Here is a 19,977-nt window from a genome sequence, read left to right as displayed (position 1 = left end):
CTATTAAAACGTTAATCATCTCGGCGATGGCGATTTGAAAGAAAGATAGATAACGAGAGGTGTCCTAACTAAAGAGGCTCGCGTTTTTTTTACCCTTTTACAATGGTGGAGGAATGTTGGATGACTTGGAATAAAAACGGCTGAAATCTAATAGCGCGTGCCCGGGTTCGTGGACATGATGTGGCAACTTTTGAAGGTTTTTCTTCAAACTGAAATGTCGCGAAACCTCCCACATTGTGCGGTGGGCTATGATTTTATGGTATTTGTTTACCCATGGTGTAATTTTTTTTTTCTTTTTTGTAATTTTGATTTTACAAGCAAAAAATAAGACATGGATATTATACTCAATTGCGTGTTTCAAGATAACTTAAGGTGAAGCCGTCAACAATTTTAAAAGAAAATTGATTATCACTCTGAAATACTCTGTATTTACTTCAATTTTACGAATTTTTGTTACAAATTAATCAGCATATGCCAGTTGTACGATTCTTGAAGGCCCTGAAGAAATTTTTGATCGAATTCAAATTTGTATCAAAAGTTATACAATTTTTGGTAGCTATCATTGACTTACTGGTTGACAATGATGATTAATTATGATTTTCATAACTTTATAAGGAATTGGAAAATTGTTACCAAAAAGTATCAATACGTGTAGGGTATTGTAACTAACTTGTAGAAGGCATTGTGTGAAAATACACTCAAACCCCGATGGTTCGACACCAACTGTTGTCAAACGAACGGGGTCACTTTTTAGTTTGACACCCCTTTTACACGGAGTTCACACACACTACCAAACGTTTGTTTTGATAGTGTGCGTGAGCGCCGTGTAAAAAGTGACAGTTCGTCACTTTCTAGTTTGACTTTGACCAACCAACGGGGTACAAACTAAAATAGTGTCAAACGAAAAAGTGACCAACCACCGGAGGTTGAGTGTATTTAAGGACTCTCAAAAAGAAGACTGGTCAAAGATGGCTGGACATACCTGGCAACCATATTTGGCTAGGCTAATAGGCAAATGTTCGTTTAGATACGTAAAACCAGTCTAGTCCCGATTTAGGGTCCCCTAGTAGCGATACATTTGCCCACAGCAAAGCCACGACAGCAATCCTGTCAAAAAAGGTAATTATTATGATCGAATCACGTACACGCAGAAAAATAAGGCATATTTGAATCGTTTTATTTTTTATTTTTATTATAATTTTTTGGAATCAGTGCTAAACGTCAAAGAAACTTTACCAAAACAACAAAAAAGTTTTGTTAAATTGAAAATGTCAAGTTTTGGCTCAGCGTAATTTTATTTTATTAAATTCAACACAATATTTGTTAAATCAAACCTCATAAAAACCTAAACGATCGTGTAAAATATTATTCTGCGTGTAACGAATAACAGGCAATCAGCCATTCAAATTTGACGAAATCGATTTTTATCTTAAAAAGAAGAAGAAGAACAAGAAGACATATTTTGTTTATGATTTGATTTTATAAAGTTTCCTGGGAAAACACAGAATAATCGTAACTACGGATGATCGAGACTGTGAAACTATTATAAAACAATAATTTTGGCATAACGCAGAATTACCATTTTGAAAATAATGTTTTGATATTTTTTTATGACAAAACTTAAACACAGACAATGAATTCATTTGGCAGCCTTTCCAATTTCTAGAATATTTTTTGATTTATGAAAAACGTACTGTTTTTCTAAATGAAAAGTGACAGACACAAAAATTTATACAGTCCAGACTCGATTATCCGAAGGGCTTCACTTAGGATAATTGAAAAAAAAAAATACTTTCGTTGTCTTATTTTTGATTTCTGAGTTTTAGTATGACCCCTTAACTACTCTACACTGAAATAAAAAAAAAGTATCAAATTCCTAAATCCTAGGAATTTTTGCTCCTTTTCTTATTTAGTAATTTGGTTTTTTGGATTACTTAATAAGAAAAAGAGCCAAAATTCCTAGAATTTAGGAATTTGGTACTTTTTTTTATTTCAGTGCAATGTGATTTAGAGATTTTGAATCCAAGATGGCGGCCAAAATGCCGGTAATTTTATAGGCAATTAACCATTGAAATTTGACTAAAATGGGGTCACAGAACTCGAATTTGATGTTAAAAGTAAGAAAAAAAAACACAAAAAATATTTGTTCGTGATTCGATTATTCGAAATCCCGTACAAGCCTTCGGATAATCGAAATTTCGTATGATCGAGTCTGGACTGTAGATCACAAGTGCACGATATTATCGTGATCTCTTTTACTAAAAGTTCATCGAATCGATCAGAACATTTAGTGGTCGATTCTGTATGAAAAATCAGCCTAGTAGCCGCAATTTGAGCAAAATCCATTCTTGGAAAACTATCGACCTAGGGGTTATTAGATTTTGGCCTTGCAGGAAATTAATAAAAATTGGGTTTTTAGTTTCCAAACAAAGTAGGCTTCTTTTTGGGCTTCTTGTGCAGATTTGGCGGTTTTGTAGAACAAAATGGGCCATTTTTGAGTAAAATTTGTAATTCAAATCTAAAATCATCAAAGAATTGTAATTTTATTCTACTCTTCAACAAATCGGCACCGATTTGGCTAAAATTTCACAAGAAGCCCAAAAAGCAGTGTCATATTTTGACTCAAAAGAAGCCTACTTTGATTGAAAACTAAAAGCTCGAAAAAAATCTCTGTTTTTACTCAAATTTCGGCCTTTTCTGCATGCAGAAACGACTATTCGAGAGATCCGAGGAACTATTTGCAAAACGGATCATGCAACTATGACATCTCATCACTTTGTGACGAAGATCGTATTGTAAAAAACTCATTTAAAAAAAATCAATTACAAAAAAAGAAACGTTTGTGATCAAGTAGAAAAATTATGAAAATTTCCAATCAGCCCTAACATTATCAAAGCTCCAAAAAGACTAATGAATGATTATAACATTTAAGTTCAATTTTAAACGTTTCACTCCATAACTTTAGTCATGTTACCAAATCTTTCTTGCTAAAATTATTATTTATTTTTTTTTTTTTTTATTTGTTTAAATTCTTAATAACGTTTACAGGTTCAGTCAAGTTCATGCACCATTAACTTTCTTAATTTATAAAATTTTCAATTCAATTTTCTTACTTACAGTTTAAACCCCGGTAGCTAATTACCAACCGAGATCAATTTTGCTGAATATATTGCCATCTTCACCGCAATCTTCTCCGGACAGCTTGAGGTGTCTGGGGCAGGCAAAAAGCGTCGGTAAATATTTGAAATTTCTTATGGAAGTGTGAAAAATAATAAAGTTGGGACCGCGTGCGCTGCAGCATCTTTCCAATAAACAGGTTTTAACATTTTATTGCGAGGATCTCGGAGCAACTGATTTGAATGTGACCGAAATTCGACAAAAAGTTACTTTAATTTTCAAGTTGATTAATGCACAGTCATGCAGTTTAGCGGTACTAGATGACTGCTTTAAATGTTATAAAGAAATTCAAATTCTAAGTGAGTTCCTCAAAGTGAAAAAACTACTAATGTTGTGTCAACTTTTCCCGTCACAATTATCCACTTAAAATATCTTGTATCCACGGAGCTCATAAGGTTCCTGTGACACACCGACTCAAGTGGTTCATCGAGAAATCATTGACCTATCCCAAAGCGGTGGTGCATTGAGCATGATGATGTTGCCTTTTTTTTCTTGCCTCCTCACCACCCGTAATAATAGAGTCCTCTACCACTTGTTTGTTCGCTGCTGCGTGGCTCGGATTTCAAGTGGCGTGGTTCTGCCTTAACTTACTTCTGCTCTGTCACTTGTTTCGCTGTTTTTTCTAGTTTATGCTCGAAACGACAGAATCATGATTATGGTTTGTCGTTAGAAAAGGGAGTTTTGGCCGCGGTTGGGCGATAAATTAAAATGTCCCGTCACTAATCGGGATTATTAGGGATTGGCCTAACGTACGTAAACATTGATCGTAGATGGCGAGCTCCAAAAATATTAAACTAATATAGAGCAAATCAAATTGGGGACCCAAAACTGTGATTTACTGCAGTTTATAGCTTTATTTAAAACACTTCTCTGGATGTAATGCTGAAATTTTGGTAATCAATTTGAGATTTTATGTCGTGACTAACACGAGCAACACAAATTACAACTCGAACAAAATGCATCATCTCCAAGATTCTTGAACAAACTCTCAATTACGAAATCTTCTTGTGAGGCTGCGGAGTTCTTTGGAAACGATTTTCCAACCATCGGAACAAGTAGCCGCAGTACACCTATGGAAGCCTTAAGGAGCCCCCCCGACAAGCCATCATCAACCTTGCCCGCCGTGACATGCTCAAGAGGTACTCTCCCTGACGGCCACAGACAGTGGGATTTGAATTTGATAGAGGATCAGCAACGGTGATTACAGACCACCGTGATCGTGCTCAGCTGCGGTTGAGTGAATTTAGTAAGAAAATGGCTTGAAAAATGTGGAGGACACAATTTTTAATAAGAAATTAAAACTTAAAAGTGACACGCGGATTTGCGTCCGGGACATTCGAGGTGCTACCCACTTTTAACACACACACCTGGGGAAAGAAAACACATGCATAAATTTGAGCCATTTTACACCTTGACGCTAAATGGCATGAATGAGTCTTAATGCGCTCCCGGCTGATGCCACCGTCTTAAAGGGATCTGGCGAGGCATCCCGCACAAGCTTTTAGAAGCTGACAATTTTCAAAATAAGCCTAAAACTGGGACAATCGCGGCAAATCGTACGAATCAACACGTGCTCGATCTAAGTCGGATTCCGCCGACGCCGCCGCCTATGATTTGTAATAAATATTTTGATTTCTCGAGGTGGTGGCGCGAGGTCCAAAACAAACCGTCAAAAGCTTCACCGCGCCATGGACATGTGATCGTAGTGCCGATGCCGATGAGGCCGCCGGCCGCGCAGGGAAGCTTCAAGCAAACTGGGCACGGTGGAGCATTTGAAAAATTTATTTCTTCAAACGTTTTAGAATGCTTTTTTGAATCATCAACAATTATAATAAAAAAACAATGACAATATTTTTCCTTCTCTTGCCAAATCCATTGTTAGAATATCCAATTGCATCTGAATTGATTATAGTGTTAACCATAGTTGAAAGAAACTCCAAAACTCTATTAGGTTATAAGAAACACGAGATTTTAAATTGATTATTTACTAATAAAAACTAATTGAATTAAAAAACAATTACAATACTAGAGATTTTTTTACGTTTATATTCATGACACGCTTTTTAAAATTAAGTGCATTTTCGACGAAAGGCCCAAAATTTAGACCTTTACAAAAATAACGTTAGAATACTTTTAAAAACATGCCAAGGTTGTTAACGATAACCTTAGTATAATTCGATCGTGATCCGAAGTATAACGATAGCGATAAGCGATAACTCAATTGAAGTCGCTTTCTAAAAATAAAAAAATAAAAATTTTAATATCTATCTCATTTAGAAGAATTTTTGTATTGGAAAAATTGTAGAACTACAGCTAAATAAAATGATCCATGGTTTTTTTTTGGTTTTGCTGATTTTAAAAATTACTTTTTTGCAATTCCACTGTGAAACTGTCAACTTTTCCTGCCCTTCTGGAGAAACGAAACTGCCTACTTTTCCCTACCAAAAATAACAGAATGTAAAATTAATACCTTTCAAAAACAGTGCTGAAAAGTTCTACTTTTCAGCACTGAAATGGGTGCTGAAAAGTTAAACTTTTCAGCACTAGTATCGAAAAGTAACATTTTTCAATATTGTTTTGTTTTGAACGATGAATTTACTAAACACATGAATGTTTGACATAAAATTCCATTAAATAAGCGTTTTTCGGAATTGCAAAACATGGATAAATGTACAACTCGTGCTGAAAAAATCTTCTTTTTGCAACTTGTTGCATAAACTACTATTTTATCACTAAAAAGTGATTTCCAAAAAAACACTGTTTTTATTAATTTTTATATATTTTAGGGACATAACAAACCATCTTTTAAGAAAATTCCAGAAGGAGGGAAAAATCTTGGACTAAGCTATGATTTTTGAAAAAAGTAATCAATCATCGAAATTTAAAAAAAATCTACATATTTATTATCTTAAAAGCAGCAAATTTAACAAACTATTCACTTTTTACTTTAAAAATCGGATCATTAGTTGCCGAGATACCGAAGATCAAAAAAAAGTTCAAAAAAGCAAAAAGTAGGAAATTTTCTCAGCTTTATGAAAATATATTTTTAATGGACAAACATAAGCACTTTTTTGATAAATTGAAAAAAACAGCTTTTCGAGAAAGGTAACCTCAAAAAAGCAATTATTAGAAAACATTTCTTTTTGTACTTGATTCTATAATAAAAAATTAAATCGACTAAATTTTTTTACCCTTCTTTAAATCTCCATTTTTTCTAAAAATATTTTGATCAAAGATTTTTTATCTTTTTGCTGAGTTTTATTAAAAGATGTTTTTTGTAGAAATCAATCTTGAGTGGAAAAAAATGATTTTCAAAATAAGGGTTTTTTGTATGTGTGTTTTTTTCGGTGTGGTCCTTTTCTACACCTACAACTTTGCCGAAGGCACCATATCAATCGAAAAAATCCTTCAAAACATGAAGATTTTTTAATTTTAACATATATAAACCGGGGTGACATTGATATGATTCAAAATTATTTGTGAAATATTTTTCAGCTGTAGGCCACTATTTTGAAAAAAAGTTTTTTCAATAATGTTTAAAAAAATAGTTGCGTTGACAATCCTTATTTTGAATTCTTGGGTGACTTTGATAGTCATAGTTTTGCTTTTTAAAATCAGATTTAAGGTGTTCAAACTTTATTTTTAACGTCAAATGTACCATATTGATGGCTGCTCATATTATTTTCAAGAAAAAAATATGTTATTTTTAGTTAACTAAGTTTATGAGCTTTTTAACAAAATACATATAAACTTTAGGAAAAATAGTTAAAAAATCAGAATTTTTCCTAAAATTTGGTTAAAACTAGTTTTGTTTGTAAAATAATCGAGTCATATTGCATTTCAATCATTAGTGAAAGCACGAATAACAAGTTTTCACATTTTATATGATATTTGTTCTACTGAAAATGCCTATAAATTTGAAGATTTTATTTATTTGTGTTTCATGGCCCCTGATTTTAGAGTCAAATTTTAAGAGGGGGTGGGGGGAGTGACATATGCTTTGAAAAATATTTGCAACGGCATTATAATAAAAAAAGCTAAAACTTTGCAATTTATGAAACAAGTTTATAGAACTGTGAATATTTGAGTGAATTAATAAGCTCACTAAAACTGTTTAATATCTCAATTGGCCAACATCTCACAAAAACATATTTAAATTCTATGCTATTCTAAAAAGCAGCTTTTTTAAATGTATAAAAACACCCAGAAATGATTGTTTTACTCTCTTCAAGAAACTATTGCTGATCATGGATGTGAACAGTATAATTTCAAAATAATGAAGATATGTGAGCATGATAGTTTCAGGGATATAAGTTATTTTCTTTTCAAATTCGTTTCAATGCATTGGATTTCTGTTGTATCCCAAGTATCGCCAAGAATGCCCCCCACCCCCCCCCCCCCCCCCTCCCCATGGAGGAATTCCTCACCGGTTGAAAAATTACAATAGATTGTGAAAAAAGAGTATTTCACACGAAAATTCTAATTCAGTGAGAATGAACAACAAATTTTTCGGCTTTTGATAACCATGCTGAAATTTATGATTATTTTTTTTTTTAAATACGATATTTAATTTATTTCAGCATTTTACACAAAAAAAAAATCTAATATAGTGCAAATATTTACAAAATTTTGAGTCGTTTGAAACAAAAATATTTTTTTTTCTGTATTTTCAAAAAGTGCAATATTGTGCAATATTGGAATATAGAAAGAACTATTGATCCAATTTTGATTGTTAAAAAAGAGACTCTTTAGAAAAATTATCATCTTTTTGAAAAAAAAGTTTTATTTTATTTCTAATCACATCTAACATTTGATGTTTAAATTCTGATTATTTTTTACAAAGAGATGTGACCATTCCAAAAAAACATGTTTTAACATTATTTCCAAATCAGGACCTCCTCTACGTAAAAATCCAAGTGAACTCTTGTGAAAGAGCACTTAGAGCGGATGCATGTCTGGTTGCACGGTGAAATTAATTTCAAAATGGAAACATTTGAAAATATTTAGGTCTTGTAAAAAGTGTTATGAACACACTGAGAGAAAAAATCACAAAATCATTGAGCACATTATTCTCCAAGGTTCATTCCTTGATTCAGTCTAAAAAAAGTGTCAACACCGCGAATCGATCCCAAGACCTTTGACACGTCGCACCTGTGCCTTTGTAGTTTCGGCTACCACGGTTGTTCGATGGATAACGGAGGTTTATTTGGCACAATAAGTCACTGAATGGGAACTTTTCCAATGTTTGCATGACTATAATTTTGTTTTGGCCAAGTTGAGCTCTCGGCAATTTCTTGTGGTTTTGCATGTTTTTTTTCCAAATTTTTTAATCTGTTAGAAACTGTTGTATATTTTGCAAAATTATTCAATACTTGACCAGAAACATGATAATCCCACCGTGCGTCAACCGAGGGGGATCGCCCCTCCGTCGGATGAGGTCTTGATCTATACCACCCTGTCTATCTATTTGCGCGCTCCGAAGCTTTGGCGGCCTCCGCCGCGCTCTGAAGCTCCCCGCGCGATGACAAGCTCCGACGAGTACTTCTTTGGTCAAGTATATCGAAGCGCTGCGCGGCCACTCTATATTTCATTCGATTTTTTTCATTTTTTGTTAAGGGTGGGATGCTGCCAGGCAAATACTTGATTGCTGAGTCAACTTGCGGGCCTTTTGGGGCGGCAAATGGCCGGTTTGTTTACACATGTTATTGTCGGTGTTCATCCCGATGTCGGGTCGAGCCGCCGTCGGTTGTGTCGGTCTATTGCTCCAGATTCTGGCCTCTTGTTGTTTGACACTTGAGCGAGTTTTGGCGGTCGGATTGGATTGTGGACGATGATTAAACATTGATTAACGCGGGATAAAGAGTGGAGTACAATTTTGAGTACTTGATTTCTTGAACGGACTCTTAAGCTCGGTGTAAGCGGTCCCCTTTTGTGGGTGCGGATTGTACAGAATTGAGGGGCTAGAGAGAGATTCAATTGAGAGTAATTAATATAGGGGATTTCTTCGAATGGGTTCTTAATTTGAGATGACCTGGTTGGTTTGGAGCAGATGGAAACATAAATTATATTGATTTTTTAATTTCGTTGACCGGGACCCTATTCCGACCAAAGCAAACTGCAGTCGACATTAGCACGGTTGTCAAATGAGAGTCCACAACAAAAGCACTAGCTGTCAAATTGTTTGGGTTTTTGATTTTAAAATTTTGCGCAATTTAAACGATAAACTCCTGAAAAAACACGTAAATTGTGTTGCTGATGGCAAATTCTATCATATTCTTGTAGATTCCATCCCAATATTGGCTGAAAATTCATATCGAAAAAAGTGATTTTTCTGTTTACCTTTTTTTGCATTTCTTTTCTTTTGGTCGACAAAACAGTGCGCCCGTACACTGAGAATCGGCATTACACATTTTCCAGTTTGCTTTTACACATTTGCATGGGACTTTTGAGTTCAACCAGGATAACACACTTCGTGTAACCAACTTAATATGTATAATACTGATTCTCAGTGTTTGTTTTCTGAACTTCCAAGATGGCGTCTTCTTCGCTACCCCCTGGTGATGACAGTGAAATATCTAATATTTTTTTAAATGAACCACCCTGGTGTGAATCGGCATCAGTAATGACACCAGTGCGGCAATTTTCAATCAAGCGAAACGTGCGATCGTCGCAAAATAAGTTTGTCAAATTGTTTAGAGTCGCGGTGCAGTTGTCCGTCGGGTTCTAATTAGCGCACACCAAGCCCCTTGGCCGGGGGGTCATCTAACCTTAATGGGACATTCCGTTTTGTCGCCGCCAGCGTCATTTTAGTGCAACAGTGCTAATCTACAAACAAAATGCAGTTTCTTTCTGCAGATGTGTGTTTTTCAACGTGCAAGATGCGTTTTGTCACTGTTGACATGTTTCGTTAGCGATTGTTAATTCTGTCTGCGGCGAGGATTTTTCGCTATTTTCGCTTCTGTTGAGATTTGTTTCTCACATCTTAACTACCTACATTTCTTGAGAAATAATTCCAGCTGAATACAGTTTTCTCACTTACACGCAAAAATATTCAAAATAAAGAAGGTGGCGCCCTCATTTGGCGTATATCCCTCTTTTTGTCAACTATAAAATACAAATTAACATCAAAATGACCGCTGCCGCAAAGAGAGAAACCCACGCAATGTCAGCACACGTTCCAAGCCGCAAACCAAACACATGGGAATTTAATGCCACCTCCAATCGGCTGGAACCCTCCTTTTTCGCCTTTTTTCAAAGCCAAACTTTTGGGTACCGTGCACCGAGCCAGCTTTGAACTTGAGAAATTTGAAGTTTTAGTTGCAAACCCAAATCACAAAACAACACGAGTTGACGGTTACCGGCTACAAACCTTCAAACAACCACGGGGTCATAAACTAAATTGGGAGAAAATTTCGGCACGAATGGGTCAAACAACAAAACAAAGAAAAAAACAGCTCAAAATCAGGTGGAAGGTGTGAAGATCCGAGGAAAGCTTTTCGAAGATCCATAAATACCGACTCCGGGGAAGATGCTAACGAGAATGTAAACGCGTCAATTTGAGGCGTTTTTTTTTCATCTCGGTGGGTTTTTGAGGAGTTGTGACTTTGGAGGGTTTTGGAGGATGGGAATATTTCCCACACTAATTTGATGCTCGTCGGCAGCGACGGCAGCGATGACACATCGCTCTTGAGATAAGGTTAGATTTGAGTCTGGACCTCTTGTCATTTTTATTTTATTTTTTTATCAATGCTTTTGAAGTAGGCTTTTGTAACCTTGTTGAAAGTGAAATTTTAAAAAAATACAAAGCAATTTAAAAAAAACATGTGTAATTGATTTTTTTTATTTTAGTTATAAATCAAACTTTTTGCCTTCCTCACCTTACTGAAGAAAGGCTATAAAATCACTCGAAAACTGAACTCCTCAATTAGACCCCTTAGACCCACCTTCATGTATAACTATCGACTCAGAATCAAATTCTGAGCAAAAGTCGGTGTGTGTGGTGGGATGCTGATCAAAAAAAAATGCACTGGGTTATCTCAGCACTGGCTAAACCGATTTTGTCCATTTTGGCGTCATTCGATCCGTCTTGGGGTCCCATAAGTCGCTATTAAAAATTATAAAGTTTAGTTAAGTACTTCAAAAGTTATGCTAAAAAAACGATTTTAGCAAAAGTCCGGATTATTGTAAAAAGGGTGGTTTTTGTAAAAAAAAACCTAGCATGTTATACATTTTTAGAAAGGTATTTAAAAGACCTTTCCAACGCGACCAATACATTGAAGATCTGGCAACCCTATCAAAAGTTATTAGCGCTTAAGTGTTTTTTATGTAGTTTTTGGAAACCGGATCTCAAATATCATGATGAAAACGTTGTCCAAATATATCATGCGACCTATCTTTGGATAGGTAATTAAATGACCTTTCCAACGAATGTGAGGAAGGCACCAACCACCTAAGGGTGGATTAAGTAACGTTTTATGATAAGATGAATCCTGAAAGAATAATTAAATATGCATTTTGATCAATGTGATACATTTAGCATTGATCAAATATTTTGAAAAACTGATATAATAATATATAATAAAATAATATAATAATACCCAGGGCTGTGAAGTCGGAGTCGGAGTCGGAGCCGGAGTCGGTGGAGTCGGGTCTTTTTGGGGACCTGGAGTCGGAGTCGGAGTCGTCAAAACTTGAATAGCTGGAGTCGGAGTCGGAGTCGGAGTCGTCTAAATTTTATGAGCTGGAGTCGGAGTCGGAGCCGGAGTCGAACATTTCTGATAAACCCGGAGTCGGAGCTGGAGTCGGAGTTATCTAAAATTTAACACAATATATGAACTTATTTATTGTTCAGTATTTTTTTATGATGCAGGATAATTTCCAAAACTTTAATATCCAAATTTGAATCGCGTACACTGCGTTGACATTTTTTCATATAAATATTTTTTTGGTTCAAAGCATTTATTAGATGCCATTATGTTTTTGAAGCATTTTTATTTTGATTGGATAGCTCTGATTGTATTATTTCACCTTATTCACTAAATGATAACCTGTTAATCCTTTCTTACCCATGTTGGTAGTATAATAATTCATAAAATAGTAAACAATTGTGGTTGAGTAGCCAAATTTAAAAAAATATTCATTCTTGACTGCCTCTTTTTGCTTTTATTTATGTTTTTTTTTTCAAGAGCGTCCAATTTCCCGTCCCGGGAATTCCCGTAAAAAATATTTCCCGTTTCCCGGGAATTCCCGAAATTTAAGCGGAAGTATACATTTTCTTGGAATTTTTTTGGAACAATTTTTTTTGAAAATGCTCTAGAAAAAATAATAAATGAAGAAACTCAATTTGATATCAAGCATAGACCTTGCTTAATGGAAATAAACTATTACAATTTAGATAAACTTTTCGAAGAATAATTGGATAAAGAATTAAGAATATTTAAACCCTTTAACGCCAAAGCTAAATTGAGATTGTTTACGTGTTTGTTTACCAGGATCAAATGAAATGAAAAATGAATTGGTTTAGAAAATTTATGTGTTATGAAAAACCTAATTTCTGCATACGTACGTACCTAATTTCTGAAATACGTATCTGTCAAGATATTAAAAATATATAGTGGAACTTAATTTGTCAAACATACTCTCTCAAACTGGTCAAAAAGGCAAGTTAAAAAAAAAATTGTGCAGTATGGATTCATTTTATTTACTCTCCAAACACTTTGATAAATAAAACACATCTCAACAGAAAATAACAAAGAACATTTTTGATTTATTGTACGATTTGAGCTTATAAAATTAGAAAAATTAAACAATTTCTTGTTGTTGTGTGAATTTTCAAATGGAGTCAAGCTATTATTAGATTTTTTTTTAATAACTTAAAAATTTCCTGGAAAATTTAACGCTCTATTTATATTAATTCAAATTTGACAAAATTTTTCAAACTCTTTCTAAAGCAACTTTTTGTAAAGATTTTTTTGATTTTAAATGATTTTTCTTCAGAAAAGTCGATCAATATCGATTAAAATTTCTTATGAATAAACCTAAAATAAATAAATAAATAAATTGTTCGCTCTTCAGCAATGCCTTGGCGTTCTCGATTGCGAGATTCCTACTCGAAACTAGGTGTACTTGAAAACTAGAGTATTTGAATAGTCCTATTTATCAATGTATTCATAATTTTAGGTAATTAACTTTCGAAACATTTAAAAACTTGTTGAAAACTACTTCTTGATATGATTCGAATACTTCTCTACCAAGCTTTGATTCCATATCATTCTGTTTGTAATAAATTCGTATTTATCATTTTGCAAAACAAAAAAATCAACTTGTCAATGTCACCCCGGTTTACGGTATTCACGCAAGTGTGAACTGAACATGTGAGTGATGTTATGAATACATTTTTTTAGGTATTCTTAATACTGAGCAGGTTTCGGAGTCGGAGTCGGAGCCGGAGTCAACAATTTGTTGAAAGCTGGAGTCGGAGTCGGAGTCGGAGTCGGCTAGAGTTGGTAGGCCGGAGTCGGAGTCGGAGCCGGAGTCGGTTGGAGCTGAATGCCGGAGCCGGAGTCGGAGTCGGAGTCGACATAACTCAGAAAGCCGGAGTCGGAGTCGGAGTCGGAGTCATTCGAAATATGACCCGACTCCGCAGCCCTGAATACCACTATTTAGTGCATCGAAGTTACTTGGGAATCTCACTTGACAAGAAATCTATTTAACACTTTCAAAAGTTGGTGACGAATGACAATTTTTTGGATGAAGAAAAATTATTTTAAGCAAGCTTCAAACGATTTATGGCCTATCCACAATCACGCAGCGTAGGAATTTGAATCCACGAAAAGGAATATGAGATCTGATCTAATCAATTTGTCTAGTACACAGCAAAAACAAAGTCGTAATCCAGCTGCATGTAAGAGGCCTAAATGTAAAATAAATTTTGCTATATTTTACGAAATTTTGTGTAATATTGCACCCACAAACTTGACCAAAATGCCAAGCTTATACATTAAGTTTGATTCTTCACACTCTTCTTTTAATTATAAAATACTTTTGCATTCATAAAAGGTTAAAAAAAACACTCTTTGGTGTGACATCAAATGAATTTAAAATGATGCTCACAAAAATTATGGGTCAAAACAAGCCATCCACCAGCGTTACTAGTTCGAGGGAATCGTATTGCCATGCTACAATTTTGGAAGTATAGTTTTGCAAACATTTAAGTAATTTTTAGTTTTTTTAAAATATTTTTTCATGTGGTCATTTTTGGTCAAAAACCTACCTCAAATTCAAACATCTGCAAAAAAAACAATTCTTGTTGCAGGAATGTATTTTTTCACAACCTTTTAAACAGAATTAAGTTTAAGTTTTGGGCAAGATTTTGATATTTTATGTGTTTTCCATTTATTAGTACCTAGTCTGAAGTTCTTACAAAACATATTTTAGGCAGTTACTGTTCTGTCAGATTTTTGTACCTTACTATCAAAAAGTTTAGACTTCGACTTCAACTTATACTATGGAATCTATCGATTATTTTTCTTACAAAATGCAGTCTTCAAACTAGAGGTGGGCAAAAAAAGAGCGAGCCGCTCAAAGAGCCGGTTCATTAAAAGGAGCGAACGAACCATGGCTCACAAAAAAAGAACCGCGGTTCTTTTTTAAACCGTTCCGAAATGGAATATTTTTTACACTTGTTATAAATATAATTTATTGAATTTCCAACAGATTGTAGTGTTAAATTTGTTTGTGAAAAATGAAAATACAATTTCAAATATTTCAATGCCAATAAAAAATAATCCCAACATTGTCCCTTATTGTACTTTTTCAAGTACTTTAGGATAAAAACGGCATGTTAATGAGGGGATCTTTACCGACATTTTCAGAGCTGAATCGTCATATTTCATTCGAGAGTCTTTAGCAACTTTCTCATCAATATATATTGAAAGACTCTCAGTAGCATTGATGTCAATGTTTTAACACCACCTAATAGTTTTCAAGCTTATATTTTCAGTCTCCTATTGTTTTTTGAATTCCAAAAGTAAATGTTTTTTTAAAAACTAAATGAAGAAACTTTTTTTTGTATTCATCGTACATTCAAATATTAGCCGAATACAAATTTGAAAATTTCAAATTGCTTAACTTGACAATTATTATCAAAAATCTACTAAATTTCTTAGAGATTTAAGAAAAAAATAAATCCTCTCGCCCGAATAAACTTCAGCGTTTAGAGACTTTATCGATCGATAGAAACAAAAAACAGAATATTTTTTTCTTAATAAAATATCGACATGAGTTTAATATTGCCAGAAATAAACGCCCTTTTTAAAATTAATAGCAATTTATCCAAAGTCCTAGATTTAAGTTTGGATGCCATTCAATCATTCACACGTTTAGGTTCAAGTCGAAATGTTGACATAGAGATCGCCAAGACCTATGATTTTAAAGGGCATCTTCTCGTTAAAAGTTATTAAAAAAAATTACATAATTTCAATGCGAAATAGCTTCAAAATTCACACCATCTTAAAAAATATCATTTTCATCTATATTTTGAAAAAGAGCGAAAGAGCCGTTTAAAAGAGTGGCTCTTTTTAATGAGCGAACGAAAATGAGCGGCTCCTAAAAAGAGTGGTTTTGCCCACCTCTACTTCAAACGGATTTGCTGAAAACTTTGACTATTTTTACAATATTTTTTTTACAGGTTTGGATCCATAAATGCAACAATGTTGAAAAAAGAACAGCGACTTAACATAACCATTTTCCAAAGAAATCATTTGTTTCCGAAAATTTGATATTAGCTGTTAGCACGCAAAAATGAAAAAAATTAAAAAAAATCGAAATTATTGGAAGATAAAAAAAATCTAAATTAAACTATCCGAGTTATTTGAACTAATTTAAAAGAAAGAAAATTAATTCGTTTTAAACTTTTAACTTCACTTATGATATTTTCCAGGTCTATCAGTCAGATTGGCGAGTTTCTGCAATCAACTGGAATTGTTTAAAAAAAATAAAGCTGACATTTTCGGTTCTACTCTTCAATCTCGGTTTCTGTAAACTGATGATATTTTAACCATTATAATTTTAACCTTTACTTTTTGAAAAACGGTAACACAATGTTCAAAATACTCTATTTAATTTTGAGGGATAATTAGTTGAAAAATAGTGGGAAAATTATTTAAATCATAGGTCTAAACAAATTCTTTTTGAAATTGACAAATAAAAGGATTTGTGTCCCGCATTGTTGCCTTCTGATCCTGATCAATAGTGTATTATTATAGTATCTACGAAATGAAAAAAAAAATAATCTAATCAAGCAAAAAATGATTTACAGTATGTAAAAAAATATTTACACCCCTTGGGCACTATGCACATTTTGTGATGAAACATGTAAACAATTTAAACTTTGACAGAAACCTAGTACTACGTTTTGTTCAAAAACTCACTTTGATTGTGACTTTGATAGCCCCCTAATTTTGATACATCCAATATAGCAGTAATATTTTTGCATATATGTTCGATAATAAGCTATTCCTTAATACTTACATACTCAAAATTCTCAACAATGTTTAGATATTAATTTGACGGGCATTTGAAAACCTATCAAAGTCACCTCAGTTTACGGTACCTAGGTAAAAACGTTGTTTTGGTTTCGTTTGAGCAACCTGCCAAAAATGTGTGGACTTTCATAATTTTAGTTCTCGTGAATCAAATTTGCTCGAGTATTTAAAAACGTGGGTTTTATATAAAACCTAGATGTTTGGGTATCAAATGATCGGAAATTTTATGCATTTTCCGATGCCACATAGGTTGACTAGTGAGTCGTGGACCGATTTGGATGCCGGCGGATTTTCCGACGACGTAATTTCGGGTTGGTACGAAATTCCAACGAAAAATCTATTCTAGCGATACAAAATGTTTATTTAACAACTCCATGGTAATATATTGACAATTAGTTGAATTAAAAGTTTGTAAAATTAATTTTAGATTATATGTAAATACTTTTTTTACATACCTACCGTATAAATCAATGGACGACACACAGTATGGCGGAAGAAAATCATATAAATCGAGAAAACCCATGGAAGATTTATACGTAGAAAGTTGTTTTCCACCTTCCTGATTAAAAAGAAAGTTCAGTTTGTCATTTTTGGGTTATTTTTAAACTTGGCTTTGAATGCCTTATACTGTCCCTGGGCATTTCGTCTAACACATGGTTAAGGATGAACAATTTGATTTATGATTTTTATTGAAATATTATAAAAATTTAGTTCCGTCAACTGGGGCGAATCGGGACTACAGTTTGAATAGGGACAGCAGCTTTGAAGCAATTAAGAGCTTCAAATTAGAAAATCGGTGCTTTAATTTAGTTGATCTGTATCTGTTTTAAACGAAATCAAACAAAAATACTGTGGACTCTCTCATTGTCGATATTGAAGGGACCGTCGAGAGCGGGAGTTATCAAATTATAGAACGAATTCGCCGCTTTGTTAATAGTATTAAAATTATTTGCACGACAATAAATTGTTAATATTGGAATCATTCTTTAACAAAAAAAAAATAACATCCCAATTCCCCTTCCACAAAAACAATTCGCAACTCGCCATTTTCCCCCCATTCGACTTACTTGACCACGTTAGTGGGCGGAGTCCACTTGTACTCCTCGAACACCTTCATCACGGCTTTGGTCAGCTTTTCCTTATCATTGGCGCCAACCTTGTTGTCCTCGACCGACGCCGACGCAGTCGTCGTCGCCGATCCAGCAAAAACAATCGTCCCACCGCCGCCATTACTGTTGTTGTTTAGTCCTTTCCTCGACCCACCACTACCGGAGCTGTTGACACTGTTGTTGTTGTTGATGTTGATCAGTGTCACATTGTTGTTGGCCATCTTGGCCAGGAGGGGGTCTTTCCTCGCCAACGCCTTCATGTCATCCAAGGTCGTCGCCAGCGAATCCTGATGGATGCCGCCGTTCATCGTGTCGAAGAAAGAGAGAGGGGTCGGGTTTGGACCAGATCCGGAACACACTGGATCCTATTGTAGTTTGTCACACGCCAAGACACGCCGCACCAACACTAGATCACAACGCGCACACACAAACCCACTTTACGACTTGACCACACAACAACAATCGCCCCCTCGTCACTGGGAAAAACTCTACACAACTCTACACGAAACACGTCTCTCCGCGCGGTCTAACGACGACGACACGATCATCCGCGACAAAGTCTCAATCGAAACTGAAGAGACTTGAAGACTTGGCGCAGAGAGCACGAGTAGAAGGAAGCCCCGGCCGGGTGTTTGAATGAAGGAAAGAGTGAGTGGCGAATGATGATGGGTGAGACAGAGTGAGAAGGAATATCAAGTATGTAAATTTTGGGATCTGTCCGGTCGAAGTCGGCGGCGACGGCGAAGACGACAGTGATGGAATCGAGGGTCTTTCGCTGAGTCTTGATCAAATAAGCACTGTTTGGGCACAGAAATTATGTTTCTGGAAATATCTTGATAAATTATTAAGCTTGAGTGTGTGGGTGTGTTTATTATTTTAGTATTTTAGTATTTTAGTATTTTAGTATTTTAGTATTTCAGTATTTTAGTATTTTAGTATTTTAGTATTTTAGTATTTTAGTATTTTAGTATTTTAGTATTTTAGTATTTTAGTATTTTAGTATTTTAGTATTTTAGTATTTTAGTATTTTAGTATTTTAGTATTTTAGTATTTTAGTATTTTAGTATTTTAGTATTTTAGTATTTTAGTATTTTAGTATTTTAGTATTTTAGTATTTTAGTATTTTAGTATTTTAGTAGTTTAGTATTTTGTTTTTAAGTTTTTTTAGTTTTCAAAACACGTGCCAATTCTCGAAACTTATAATCGGTGTTCTTCCATCAAGCTTTTTTTTCACTTTGAGGGATGCCGATTCGATCGAGCGACGTCTCTCATCTTTCCATGGCATGATCCGCTCCAAGTTTAGTCGCTTCGAGGAGGATTGGCTTAAAGTTAAGTCGAATTCGTAAACGGTAAACAAAGTGAGGTTGGGACGGGAAGGTGATGCTAGACAGGGACGGATTGAGTTACATCGCATTTTGAGTGAGAGACTTGCATTTAGTATTCCGGTAAGAATTTGCTCCAATTTTGTTCCCTGGTCGGTACAATGTAAGTGGTCGGACTATCCAGACTGACTAGACATGGTAATCTGCCGAGATGAGTTTGTGTCTATGTCTATAAACCTACTTATTACATGGTTCCTGAGCGAAGCATCTCGGAATAGTTGAGTTGATAGTCATGACCCAGATGTCTGATGAGATACATGATAAATAGCAGGAAGTTATACTCTATAAGCTGATCATCAAATCGGCTGATCCATCAAAACTGAAACTATGCCATGCTAAATATATGTTTCAGTAAATTTTAAACATAGGCAAACGGTTTTTTCATTCAATTTTGTTTTTATACTTTAATCACGGATAAACGGGGGTGATCTCAAATACCAATTTCACGGTCAATTCTGGAGTTTTTTTTTAAAAGGTCCAATAAACCAAATTTCCAGTTTTTTGCTTTTTGGGTGTTTTTGAAACTGCCATGAGTCAGGGGTATTGAAAAACACCCAAAAAGCAAAAACTGAAAATTTGGTTTATTGGACCTTTTCAAAAAAACTCCAGAATTTGAACTTTTAATGGCAGTTTTGAGTTTAACTCTAGATTCCCCTAGCGAAAACTAAAAGATTAAAAAATATGTGCAATTACATATCTTTATTTGAATATTAAAAAAAAACATCCAGGATTTGATCATTGCTAATTTTCATTATTTGATGAAAT

General features: G+C 34.5%; 1 protein-coding gene across 1 annotated transcript in view; it reads right to left on the bottom strand.

The window, feature by feature from the left end:
• LOC120422461 (transcription factor SOX-10) overlaps window positions 1-18,455 on the bottom strand; it is a 39,741-nt gene extending 21,286 nt beyond the window's left edge. Inside the window, exon 1 of the mRNA XM_039585904.2 lies at window positions 17,789-18,455. Within this exon, the coding sequence (XP_039441838.1) occupies window positions 17,789-18,138 (350 nt within the window). The 5' untranslated portion in view covers window positions 18,139-18,455. The remainder of the gene's footprint in view (window positions 1-17,788) is intronic.
• Between the last annotated feature and the right edge of the window lie 1,522 nt (window positions 18,456-19,977).

Source organism: Culex pipiens, chromosome 1 (assembly GCF_016801865.2).
Source record: "Culex pipiens pallens isolate TS chromosome 1, TS_CPP_V2, whole genome shotgun sequence".
NCBI lineage: Eukaryota > Metazoa > Arthropoda > Insecta > Diptera > Culicidae > Culex > Culex pipiens.
Note: the sequence above shows the minus strand (reverse complement) of the source record. Positions and strands in the feature narration are given on the sequence as shown.